General features: G+C 47.6%; 6 protein-coding genes across 6 annotated transcripts; 5 read left to right on the top strand and 1 right to left on the bottom strand.

The window, feature by feature from the left end:
- Window positions 1-1,448: 1,448 nt before the first annotated feature.
- Window positions 1,449-2,342, top strand: FPSE_02444 (uncharacterized protein; the record flags this gene model as incomplete). The annotated part of the gene is made up of 2 exons (XM_009255563.1): window positions 1,449-1,908; window positions 1,963-2,342. The coding sequence occupies 2 exons, from the start codon at window positions 1,449-1,451 to the stop codon at window positions 2,340-2,342; spliced, it is 840 nt and encodes a 279-aa protein (XP_009253838.1).
- Window positions 2,343-2,655: 313 nt separating this feature from the next.
- FPSE_02445 (uncharacterized protein) lies at window positions 2,656-4,996 on the bottom strand (the record flags this gene model as incomplete). The annotated part of the gene is made up of 2 exons (XM_009255564.1): window positions 2,656-4,290; window positions 4,346-4,996. 2 exons carry the CDS (start codon window positions 4,994-4,996, stop codon window positions 2,656-2,658), a joined length of 2,286 nt encoding a protein of 761 aa, XP_009253839.1.
- Window positions 4,997-6,353: 1,357 nt separating this feature from the next.
- FPSE_02446 (uncharacterized protein) lies at window positions 6,354-7,601 on the top strand (the record flags this gene model as incomplete). Its single annotated transcript, XM_009255565.1, has 3 exons — window positions 6,354-6,521; window positions 6,579-6,891; window positions 6,949-7,601. 3 exons carry the CDS (start codon window positions 6,354-6,356, stop codon window positions 7,599-7,601), a joined length of 1,134 nt encoding a protein of 377 aa, XP_009253840.1.
- A 704-nt stretch (window positions 7,602-8,305) lies between these two features.
- On the top strand, window positions 8,306-10,072 carry FPSE_02447 (uncharacterized protein; the record flags this gene model as incomplete). Its single annotated transcript, XM_009255566.1, has 7 exons — window positions 8,306-8,344; window positions 8,397-8,700; window positions 8,758-8,884; window positions 8,936-8,981; window positions 9,028-9,326; window positions 9,381-9,805; window positions 9,864-10,072. 7 exons carry the CDS (start codon window positions 8,306-8,308, stop codon window positions 10,070-10,072), a joined length of 1,449 nt encoding a protein of 482 aa, XP_009253841.1.
- A 1,143-nt stretch (window positions 10,073-11,215) lies between these two features.
- Window positions 11,216-11,645, top strand: FPSE_02448 (uncharacterized protein; the record flags this gene model as incomplete). The annotated part of the gene is made up of 3 exons (XM_009255567.1): window positions 11,216-11,289; window positions 11,340-11,482; window positions 11,536-11,645. The coding sequence occupies 3 exons, from the start codon at window positions 11,216-11,218 to the stop codon at window positions 11,643-11,645; spliced, it is 327 nt and encodes a 108-aa protein (XP_009253842.1).
- Window positions 11,646-11,876: 231 nt separating this feature from the next.
- FPSE_02449 (uncharacterized protein) lies at window positions 11,877-12,065 on the top strand (the record flags this gene model as incomplete). The annotated part of the gene is made up of 3 exons (XM_061988430.1): window positions 11,877-11,936; window positions 11,982-11,986; window positions 12,044-12,065. 3 exons carry the CDS (start codon window positions 11,877-11,879, stop codon window positions 12,063-12,065), a joined length of 87 nt encoding a protein of 28 aa, XP_061844457.1.
- Between the last annotated feature and the right edge of the window lie 57 nt (window positions 12,066-12,122).

The following is a 12,122-nucleotide window of genomic DNA, read 5'->3' as shown; positions in this document are numbered from 1 at the left end:
TGTGGGGTAGAGTCGAATGACGGTATAACGGCCCGAGAGATTGGGTCGGTATAGCTCAGTTGGGATGTTGGAGAGAAATAACTGGTTCTTGTTGGTATGAGTGCGCCATCGATCGAGTCTAATGATCAAATGCCGCCGCCAATGCAGTTTATGTCTTTGATAAGAGACGTCAAACTCTGTTGGTGTCTCTCTAGGGTGGGGGATAACTAAGCACCAAGACACTGATCATATCATGTGAATATTGGGTAGGTATATAAGACGAGGTCTGCCTCACAACACAATTCTCACTCTCTACCCTACAGACAACAAACAGCATTGACAACATTCTACTTACCCTGCCCCCTCTTTTCCCCTCTTGCATCTCCCGATCGATCACAAGTTACTGCCGAATTCGAATTATTCCGGCAACATTCCTTGCCTATAGCCACAACTTGCTCATGTTCATCACCATCCCCTCTCCTCAAAATGCAGTCGGGAACAAAGGCTAGAATATTACAGGCGCGCATCATAATCGTATGCTCAGCAGCATGATCTTCCGTTGCTGCCAATACCGGGTAATTTGTCACGATGTTTCTACTGCTACTCTACTCGCGACCGACTTCGGTAAACCAATCGTTAGGTGACATCGTCCCACGGTTAAAAACTATGCATGTAGCGTTGAAACTGGATGATTGCCACGTTTATTTCTCCTTTTGTCTGTTCCCCGGATCGACGCTTCTCCTTTGAGAATATTCAGACGAAATAGTCTAGTGCTTTTTTAACTGCATTATGTAAAGTAACATACTCCTCCTTTACTATGTCTATAGTATTGTTTACCCGCGGGAAATGCAACAAATATGACGTCCGTTACTTTATTCGAGTAGTCACTCCATCATCTACCGATATTCGCATACCGTAATCTTGGAATAATTACAGGTCAAACATGTTTCGAGTTATGGGGCTGTAAGCTTTGCTTTTAGGTACACACGCGAAATTAAGGTGCCACTATCGATGGTCGAAACACCTCATTAGAGAGGAAAATGATCTGCTAGATGCCCACTATGAAACTGTTAGCGTTTTGAAACATCCTAGCAACAAGGCGAAATACAGGGATTCTATACGGACCCACCACCTCCGTCCTCCCTTATTTGACTCCAATTAGGCTCTATCCGACCAAGTTTATCCGTCGATTGACAGTCCGTTTGACTGTTTCGGACTCTACATACCACCTGAATATGACGGACTCGGTAGATCAGTTGCCGGGATGGCCTAGATGTGCCGTTTATATCATCCAGAAGTGACGGGGCAAGGATACAGACGAGATGCATATATAAACAACTTCGACTTCGCTCTGTTCAAAATCTTCTGAGACTTCTTCTTCAACAGGGACTGCCAGACAGAACCTATTCGCTTCTTCCTCCCATCTCACGAAACAGACTATCAAGTCAGATTCATCTTCTTCCAGCAACATGCGCTCACCTATCGCTTTCTGCCTCGCCCTCCTGGGCGCTGCTCAGCTTGGAGACGCTGCCTCAGCTGGCTGTGGCAAGGCTCCTCAGTCCAGCGGCACCAAGTCCATGCAGGTCAACGGCAAGAACCGCCAGTACATCCTCCAGCTTCCCAACAACTACCAGAACAACAAGCCCCACCGCCTTGTTTTCGGCTACCACTGGCGTGATGGCAACATGAACAACGTTGCCCAGGGTGGCTTCTACGGCCTCAAGGGTCTTTCTGGCGACTCTACCATCTTCATTGCCCCCAACGGTCTCAACGCTGGTTGGGCCAACAACGGTGGCGAGGATATCACTTTCACCGACCAGATGCTCAAGTTCGCCAAGGACAACCTTTGCATCGACGAGAAGCAAGTCTTTGCTACCGGTTGGAGTTACGGTGGTTCCATGAGCCACAGCGTCGCTTGCTCGCGACCCAGTATGTTACAACCTTGAACTCCCATATCCTACATCATGCTAACATTTGCAACAGATGACTTCGCTGCTGTCGCAGTCATCTCCGGTGCTCAGCTCTCCGGCTGCAACGGAGGCAACTCTCCCGTCGCCTACCTCGGCATCCACGGTTCTGCCGACAACGTTCTCGGAATCAACCTCGGCCGCCAGCTCCGCGACAAGTGGATTGGTACCGATGGCTGCCAGCAGAAGAACGTCAACGACCCCGGCCCAGGTGCTCGAAACCACGTCAAGACTACCTACCAGTGCAGCCGCAAGCCCGTTACCTGGATTGCTCACGGTGGTGGCCACGTTCCCGACCCTACTGGTACCAACGGTGTCAAGTTCGCTCCCGGTGAGACCTGGTCATTCTTCAACGCTGCCGTTGGAGGTGGTCGCAGCACTGGACGTCGCTCCTAGATGCAGTTCCCTAGGTAGCACGAGCTTCTCTTAAGTCAAAGTTAGAAGTCGTGTGAGAGGATGTGTGGAAAACCTTTATTCTTGTACATAGTAGCCCCGAACCGGCGGGTTATGTTATATAAAGCCAGTATCGAATTTTGTCAATAGTATTTAGCCTGATAGAACTATCAGACCAACAATACATCACTGTACATACAACCTGAGATATAACAAAGTGAAATGTAGTTAAGATGTAACTAGTGACTATATCTTGCAGTCTTGAACCCTCCCAATATTTCCATACTCAGTTCCGGAGCGCTACTTCGAACACTGACTATACATATAGCAGTTCCTCCTCTCCTTTTCCAGGCAGAATTACAAGACTCTTCAGCACTTTGCTATAGAGTAGACAAGATTTGTCCTTGTTGTAACCAAAACTCATGCATTGTGTGTTCTTGAGACAAGTTTCCGCGCATGCACCTGCACTCTTGACCGACGCCGTTGTGCTAATTACAGACGTTTTCGGGACCCTTGCGGGTGTCACACTCTTGTTACAAGTAGTACGTGGAGGAGGCTTGGAGTTTGTGATGGCAGAAGGTGTACAGGCAGGCGATACTTTCTTCGCAACAGCTGTCGCTTTGTTGTTGGCTGTGGTGGTTGCCTTGATCTGCTTGTTCTTTGACGTTGGTGGTTTCTTGTTCGTGGTGGGCTTGCTGTTTGTCTTGCCAGTCTTTTTCGAAGTGCTGGTCTTCTTTCCACTGCTCTTGGACTTGTTGCTTTGAGTCGTGCCCTTCTGCTTGGTAGACTTGGTGTTGCTCTTTGGCTTGGTCTTTTTGGTAGATGTTGGGTCAATTGCGGGCACTGGCTTTGATCCTGGACGGCTCGAGAACAGTCCGCTTCCACTGCCACCGATGCCATTGCCATTCATACCGACATCGTCGCTACCGGAGCTTCCTCCACCAGTCCCATCATTGACGTAGCCTATACAGCCTTCCGCAATAGGGTCGGATTTCATGACCTCTATCAAAGGTGTCTTATCTGGCGGATCGTCTCCAATTCTGATGAAGGCGTCGAGGGAGTTTTCAAAGTGAATGTTCCAGTCGATCCCATAACAGTCGCCTTCAATACCGCCGGCAACGTCTCCGTCGTCATCAAGCTCGGCACTGGCCTTGAAATTGCCTTCGAGTACAACGGCAGGGGTATCCATTATACCCCCTCTCCGTTTCCAGAACCCGCCTAATACGCTGAGGCTTACCCCGACGCTGACTGGCAGGCCAAGCCTGGCTTCCAGTTTGAGCTCACCGGTGGCTTCGGACCTTGGCTTGAAGACGGGCGTGAGACCGTTGCTGTGGCTGTTTGAGTGATGGAGCAAGTCCACCAAGACGTCGATGTTCTCCCACTCGAGCGAAGCCCCGATGAGTAAGGTACCGGTTGCCTCGATTGAGAACCCAGCTGCAACTTCGACACCGATATACGGGTCGACAGAGGCGACCCCGGTAATACCGAATTTCCAAAAGCTGAAGTCGGGAAACTCGTAGGACCATTCATTTTCATATTTAACAAAGGCCTTGAGGCCTAAGTTCAAACCGGCCTTGAACTGGGCATTGAACTGAACCTGGGCGACCTCCATACCGTCAAAACCAACTGCGATTGTTCCCGTGATTGACGCTGAACCACTAAACCCACATTCGACACAGTATAGAGCAACACCGTAACTCAGGTCACGTTCGACAAGAGAAGAGTTGGCCGCGCGCTTATGATGGCCGTTCGGGTCGGCAACCTCGCCTTTAGCGTAAGAGTCATCCTCTTCACCATCTTCGGTTCCCCAGTCGACAAGCTTTGCAGCGTTTTCCCATGGAGCGTCTTCGTCCAGGCCGATCATGTCACTGTCAGTGAGGGCGCGGTTCCAATTAATAGACCAGGTATTAGAACCAGACACGCGCTTGTCGAGGGCATGTGGCTCAAACATCTACAAGAGAGGCAGGTTAGTATGCTAGAAGTGCAAGTGCATAAGTTAAACTTACAGCTCTTTTGTCCAAGGCACGTCTGACATTAAGTGTCCCAAGTGGACCCCATGTGAGAGTAAAGTGCTCGAAAACTTCTTTGTACTCCGTTGTAGCGCCCTTAGCTACAAAGGTCTTTGTATCATCAGAAAAGGTGATGGACTTAGCAAGGAACAAGTCGTTGGCATGATCCTCACCACAGCCGTCAGCTGAGGTGATGAAGATAATCTTCTTGATACCCTTCCATTGGCTCTTGGCATAGTTGTAGGCAGCAGTGTTGGAGATGACTCCAGTGAGAGTACCCTTCGAACAAGTGACAGTAGAGACAAATTTCGAATGATCAAGAGGAACAACAGGGTATTGGAAGGTGAAGTTGGCCTGGGAGAAGATACTATCTTCACGCTTCCGCATTCGCTTGGTACCTGGTTCTGAACCAGGTGAACCAGCCCATGCTAATGTGACCTGAGTGTCGAGCTCAAAGATGGAAAGGTCTTTGGGGTCGACTTCAGGAGGTACTACAGGCTCGAGGGCTGTAGTATTCTCGCCTAGGGATGTGGTTTCGGCATCATCGCGACGTTCAAAGCGAGGTATGTCGGCCCCCGGGGCAGCGTATGTATTGAAAACAAAAAGAAGAATGAGAAGGAAAGGTTTGATGCTCTGAGGAAGAGTCATGACCAAGGTGACTTCAAGACGAAAGCCAGTGTGTTTGGAAAAATAAAGACAAAAGAGATACAAGGTATAAGTGTTGGGCAGTGTTATAACGAACAAAAGATGGGTATAGCAGCCATGGAATTGATAACATGGGGAACTCTACGCAATTGTATTGTATTGCTTCGCCGAAAAAACTCCACGTTCAACGCAATCTCGACATTGGTGTATCCATGACTTGGGAACGCCTCATTCTGGAGATAGAGTCTGCTGTAAGACTATACCCGAAGCCCCCAAATTCTGCCGCAATCGGATCTGTGCAATGGCCTATCTTACGATTCTTAGCGACGTCTGGCACTGGTATTCGGGGTAGATATCTGGCAGTAGCGTTGAGAGGATTCTAGAGTGGACGTCGGATGTTTTCCCCCACTGCTTAATTCCGTTGACCCAGGAGTAACTTGCACGGATGCGGGATAAATGTCGGACCATTTTACCTTTTGCATGTTAGCAACAGCCCGCATTGATGGTGAATTGTATCAATATCGCTAATAAGATTTCTCAGATTCCGTGTGGTCTACTGAGTGCAGCTCGGTTACCGGTTGACTGGCATGGGCGGCCGATTCAAACTCCTACAAGTAAAGATGGACGAAATCCTAGTGGCTGATGAAGTTCACCGATCTGTCCCGCAACGCCACGTGAGGATAATGGACCATGGCGCTGGAACTCAAGCATACCATTGCTCTGTGCTACAGATAACTTGAGCCAATAGTAGGTGCGACTATAAGAGGCTTGTCTTGGGGCCAAAATCGCATTCAGCGTCTCGGTTTACCCGTTTAGAGATAGTGCGTTCGTAATCAGGACAAGCTTTACATCCACGTGAAGAAAAGAAGCTTGTTTTATGCTCAGTCTTTAGAGTTTACCAGTTAATGAGATATCGCCAATTGTATATTTTTGCTGGCATATGGATGTAAGTAGCAAGTGAGAGTCGACGCTTACTTGCGTAGCGAAGCAATGACAGGCATGGGAAGTTATTTCCAGAGGACTTTGCTCATGGTTATTTGAATGATAGAAGAGGAAGACTATCATTCTCTCAATAACAAATTGTAGGGTAATTATGTGACCCTACATTTGTTCATTAAGCATAAAGATGCGGGACCTAGTCGATTCGCCTAATTCGCCTGTCTGCACCAGGTGGCAATAGTCCGGATATGGATTATCGGGAAAGGAAGTTATCAATACTTGACCTCAGAGACTAAGACTCGAGCTGTATAAATCTCTCTCTGTCGAACCACAGACAATCAGAATTACTATCAACAAACATCTCATACAGAGAACGCCTTCCTTGCAACATCATTCAGACTCTTCTCTATTTTCCTTCAACATGAAGACAATTCTATTTTCTGCAGCCCTCATTCCTTTCTTAACAATATCTACTCTGGCTGCTGATGACGACAATGTCACCTGTCGCACAGAGCTTGGAAAGACATCAGTCGCCAGTATAAAGACCGACACAGTCACCAAGACCGATCCCATCAAGCCAACCAAAACAGTGACCATCATCCCAACCAAGACAAAGTAGGTTGGCCTTTGGTCAACTGTCACCAAGTTTTCTACAAAAACATTTACGCGCACTGCCAAGGGTGGCACGGATACCTTTAGCACGACAAGCACCTTGTTCAAGATCGCTACTGTGACAGTTACTGCTACTAACACCATCACTACGACAAAGACTGGCACTGTCAAGTCCACCCGCACTACTGTGGTCCCTACCACCGCGGGCTTCAGGTTCATCTCAGACACTGTCAACGAGGAATCGTTTGCGCCTGTCGCCGGCCCACGAAAATTTGCTAGAAATCCCCATGCTCCTCCTCTGGTCAAGCCTGGCCTGAAAGCCTTTGCTTTCCCAAACAAGGTGCACTGTAAGTTCTCCATACAGATGAATCCTTATAGTATGGTTTGCTAACCAGAAATGACAGGTACCGAATTACTTCCCAACACAGACACTCGAACTGTCAAGAAGACAGGCAGTCCTACTACCACCACCGTCTCTACCATGCGCACAAAGACAAAGATCGCAATCATCTCTACCACCACCACTCTCATTCCCGATGACGTCTCTGTCACAAAGACATTCACTACCAACATGAAGGTCACCACTTACTCTACTACATATAAAACATCCACCAAGCGTGCCACCGCAACCAAGACAAGTATCAAATCTGGCCCGACCCAGTACGCTGCATGCTCAGAAGGAAACATGTTCGGCCCCAACTTCAACAGCGGAGGTACTGGATACTACATCACCAATGTCCTCAACAACGGCCCTGGAATCCCATCCGATTACCAGATTGTGTCAAGCGGTGCCGACTCTGCAGATGAGTGCTGTGCTTCATGCATGCAGTACAACGGCTGTGAGACCTGGATCTACCGTGAGAGGAACCGCAACTGCTTCCTTCTTTATCATGTTTTGAGAAAGGGCGAAAAGTGCTCGTCGCAGAAGAACCATCCCAACTTTTTCCTGTCCAATAAGGGCGCAGATACAGGGGCTGGTTTCATTGCAGGCAATGGTGTATGCGGCTTCACATACAGTGGAAACAGCGATGGATCATTGTTCACTGTCGACACTTAGAACATTTCCTTTGTACTTTTCTTTGTTTTTTCACAGACTGAGAGAGTCTAGTCATAGTTTTTAATCAAGTTTGTTACTTTGCCACGCTTGTGATATCAGTTACGGTGCAACTATTTCCTTTGATCATCTTCGTCAATGTCCTCCTTCCAAGGTAAAACGCTTGTTGCACAACATGAAGGATCAGAGTGCGGACTTTCCTATGTAATATGAGGTGGCAAATACCGTAATTGAAGTAATGGGATATGATTTACGTGCTATTGACCAATCATCGATCCAGCCCCCAAGTGAGAATAAGACCTAGCGAAGCTTGTCAGATCTGACTGGAGCAGAACTACACTGCGGAGTGATCCTGTCTACTCTATTTCAGAACGTTATTTCCGTCGTGCAATCATCATTGTATTTTTTACACGTTTTTAGCAAAGCCCGCAATCTCCACTTACGTGTTTCTCCTCCCCTTTACACTGTTGTATTCTTGATTATGTTGTGCGGAACGGAACGGAGATAGCGGATTTAATCCTTGTAAGAGGTTCAAGTCTGGGCAACGTAGAGATGGTGTTAAGGAAACGAACTAGGTCATCGTTTGATCAGTAAACCTAGGGTCGGAGTTAAGGAAATGATAAATATCCACCGGAATCCAGTACATACAAACAAACGACGACACTAACTACCACATTATCCATTGATTACTGAATCATCCTTTCACAATGGCCAACTTCGAAACCAAGCTTTTCATCAACAATGAGGTAAGTAGTTGCTAGTCTAGACCTCTTGGATCTGGCTGACTCGCTTCTCAAGTACGTCGACGCCAAGTCCGACAAGAGAATCAGCGTCCACAACCCCATCGATGGCTCGTTGGTCTCAAGCGATGTTCATGTCGCTGGCCCACAAGATGTCGACGACGCAGTAGACGCAGCCCAGGCAGCTTATGCTGGTCCATGGAAAAGGTTTACGGCTGCCCAGCGAAGTGAATGCCTTGTCAAATTTGCCGACCTTGTTGACTCCAAAGCAAAAGAGCTAGCTGAGCTCGAGACAACCGCTATGGGCCAGCCCACTAGTATTGCTGTCAAAATCACTAGTATGATGTCTTCACTCTTTCGCTGTAAGTGCTATTGTTCTCTCCAGAAATTCTGATCAAATCTAACTAGTATCTCTCTAGACTACGCTGGGTGGACTGATAAGATTCATGGCGAGCAGCTACCTCCCGAGAGTGGCGTCTATAAGATCATCAGCCATCATCCCTATGGTGTCGTCGCTGGTATCAGTGCATGGAATGGTTCGGCCATGTGAGTCTTTTCAGTACACTGTCATAGAACTCAAACCTGACCTCAATATAGTCAACTCGGTCTCAAGGTAGCTCCCGCTGTAGCTGCAGGTAACACAGTATGAACCCCAAACAACACTCATTGAACAATCTAACAAGTCATAGATCGTATACAAGATGTCTGAGAAATCGCCTCTGGGTATGCTCCAACTTGGCCACCTAATCAAAGAAGCTGGATTCCCACCTGGCGTCATCAACATCCTCAACGGCGCGGGAGAGACCGGTTCACTTCTAGCATCCCATATGAAGATTCGCATGATTTCCTTCACTGGATCAGGTTTCACAGGAAAAAAGATTTCCGAAGCGGCGGCCAAGTCTAACCTTAAAAAGGTGGCTCTTGAACTCGGCGGGAAATCGCCTGTTCTTGTGTTCAATGATGCAAACACTGAAAAAGCAATCGATTTGTAAGTCATTATTGTTCGAGGTGCTGGTTCCTATGATCGCTAACGCTTGTGCAGCTGTACCAACATGTTTCTTTTCAACTCTGGTCAGGTCTGTGCGGCTCCAAGCCGAGTTTATGTCCAGCGAGACATTGCGACATCATTCATTGAGACCTTGAAAGCACGGTATACACAAGCCGCTACTGGTCTGGGTGGTGACCCCAAGGATCCTTCAACCTTTATGGGTCCTCTTGCGGATGGTGCCCAGTATGAGCGCGTGATGAGTTTTATTGACTCCGGTAACAAGGAAGCTGAGCTTGCCGTTGGTGGATATCGCGTGGGTGATCAGGGCTACTTTGTCGCCCCAACTATCTTTGTCAATCCCAAGTCTGACGCCAAGATTCTTAAGGAAGAAATCTTCGGACCAGTCTTGACAGTAGTCACCTTTGACACGGAAGAAGAGGCTTTGGAACTAGCCAATGACACAGAGTATGGTCTTGCTGGTAAGTAACCATCCCCTGTTAAAGTCTCGGCCGAGAAAATGCTAACTGTGGATCAAAGCATATGTTTGGACTGAATCCCTGTCCCGAGGCTTGAGAATGTCGGATCAGCTTGAAGCAGGTGTTGTGGGTATCAACGGAGGATCACTGGGCGCTATCCCTATGATGTCGGTTGGTGGGTTCAAGCAAAGTGGTACTGGCTCAGAGTCTGGATACGAGGGTATCAGAGAATATCTCCAGTCCAAGGCCACTCTGATCGCCATGAATTGATAGCATAGGAAGGATCTAGACTGGTCCAGACCCATATATATGTACCAGAAAATAGTTGAATGCAATCAAATCTTTGAGTGGCAATGCATATTACAAAGATTGCTCAAAATGGTATGTGGTGGGCCAGATACGATTCCGTCCATCTCAAAAGAGTTCTCGCTTAAGCATGTCGATTATGCAACCATGCTTTATGCTTATGTTTGCTTACGTGGGGACTAGTCAAGCTTCCCTCAGGCCCTTGCCGAAGAATACTACCCAATCAGAAGTACAAGTCCAGAACTCCAAAGGCTTCGTTATTCGTATCTATACAGATACGATGAGGTATGGGCGGCCGATGCCGACTTGCCGCCCGCCCGCCCGCCCCTCCAATTGACAATCCAATGAGAACTGATTAAGTGTCACGGTTCCTGTCTCAGTGGTTGCTCGTGGCGAACTAGGAGCTTATTACCCGTCGAGAGAACGAATGCCGAGGCCGTGGCGTTTTTTTATATTTGAGATGGTTTTTGAGTGCCGGCGAAATAGAATGTACTAAGTTATGTATAAGCATCAATGATTTAGTGCATGCTCAAATCTTGTTTCCAAGTCCCGTGTTCCGTGTCCGATGATCTGATATTATGTTCGCTACTCATACGAACGCTGGTATTCCATAGGATAGCCTCGAGAATGCCACGTCAACTACTATTTTAACAGCCAGTTGCAGAAACTGGCTCGTGAGAGACTACTATGTCAACAGCCAATTGCAGAAACTGGCTCGTAAGCGACTTCAGCCGTCGGAAGCGCGGCACAAATTTGCCATAAGTCCCCACTGACAATTTTCTCCGAACAGTCGGCCGCTCTGTCAGACAAGGCTCCAGACTGGCTGGCAGTACGCGATCCTTTCAAAATCTATTTCGATCGTCGTGATCAGAGCTTACGAAACCACTTCCTTGCATCTTTGTAACAACCTGAAAAAGGCATCTGGTGGATATAGACTAAGAAGTTCAAGGAAGGAGATTAACAGACTACATGGCCACTCGAGCAATGGGACAAGTATAAAGAGCTTCGACTCGCCGTCTCTTTATCTGAATCATCACCTCTCATACTCACACTCAACAACAAGAACAACCTCTCAAAACCACAATCCCAAACACTCCAAACTTCAACATGCAGTTCACCGGTCTTCTCTCTCTCGCCGCCTTGGCCACCATGGCTTCTGCCGCTTCCATCAAGGTCAACTTGTACGTTCGCAGCCTCTATCACTTTGTATCAACCAACTAACAAACTACAGCTACTCTGACACTGGATGCCGCAACTTCATCGGATCCCGATTCATCGACTACAACGCCAACCAGGGCGGTACTTACCACACCGGTGGCCCCGCCGGTTCTCGTGGTGGACTTTACGTCGACTCCAACAACTCTGGTCTCTCCTGTAAGTTGACAAGCTTGTACTCTTGACGGAAAATATACTGATAAGTGACTTAGACCGAGGCTTCAGCAACCGCGCTGACGGTAGCTCCCCCTTCACTGGCAATGTCCGTGATGGTCAGTGCATTGGTACCCTCGACGGCCTTTACGCTGTTTTCACCGTCTAGGCGGTTACTTCTTAGACATCAGGTCATATGACATCGTTGAAAAAACTATTGTGCCGATCCCTTTAGAGAAACATGCGGCTGGGGTAGTATTGCATCGAAGACCATTGGATACATCATGCGCTGGGCATATGGATCCACGACAGTCATTTCCGTCTACATATATTCTTCAAGTATAAATACAGTCTCTCATTATACATATATCATGATGCTTCAATCTATCTCAGTGTGAAGATGTTGTGGCCGCAGCTATCAGCCCGCTCAATCAGCCTGAGTTATAACTGCAACAGAAAGGTCTGTTAGGAAATGAGCATATAAAATTAATATATACCATTATAGCCAATGTGAGCGGCTACCAAATCACCTTTCGGGTATTTTAATTGGTTAAACTCCTACAACAGAAACCTTTATCCTCTCAAATGAAAACATACAATCTGCTCCTAGTTTTAGGTTTGAATGAACACGAGGTGATCAAGGCCA

This window comes from Fusarium pseudograminearum, chromosome 3, assembly GCF_000303195.2.
Source record: "Fusarium pseudograminearum CS3096 chromosome 3, whole genome shotgun sequence".
NCBI lineage: Eukaryota > Fungi > Ascomycota > Sordariomycetes > Hypocreales > Nectriaceae > Fusarium > Fusarium pseudograminearum.
The sequence above is the reverse complement of the archived record's forward strand: the minus strand, read 5'-3'. Positions and strand labels throughout refer to the sequence as shown.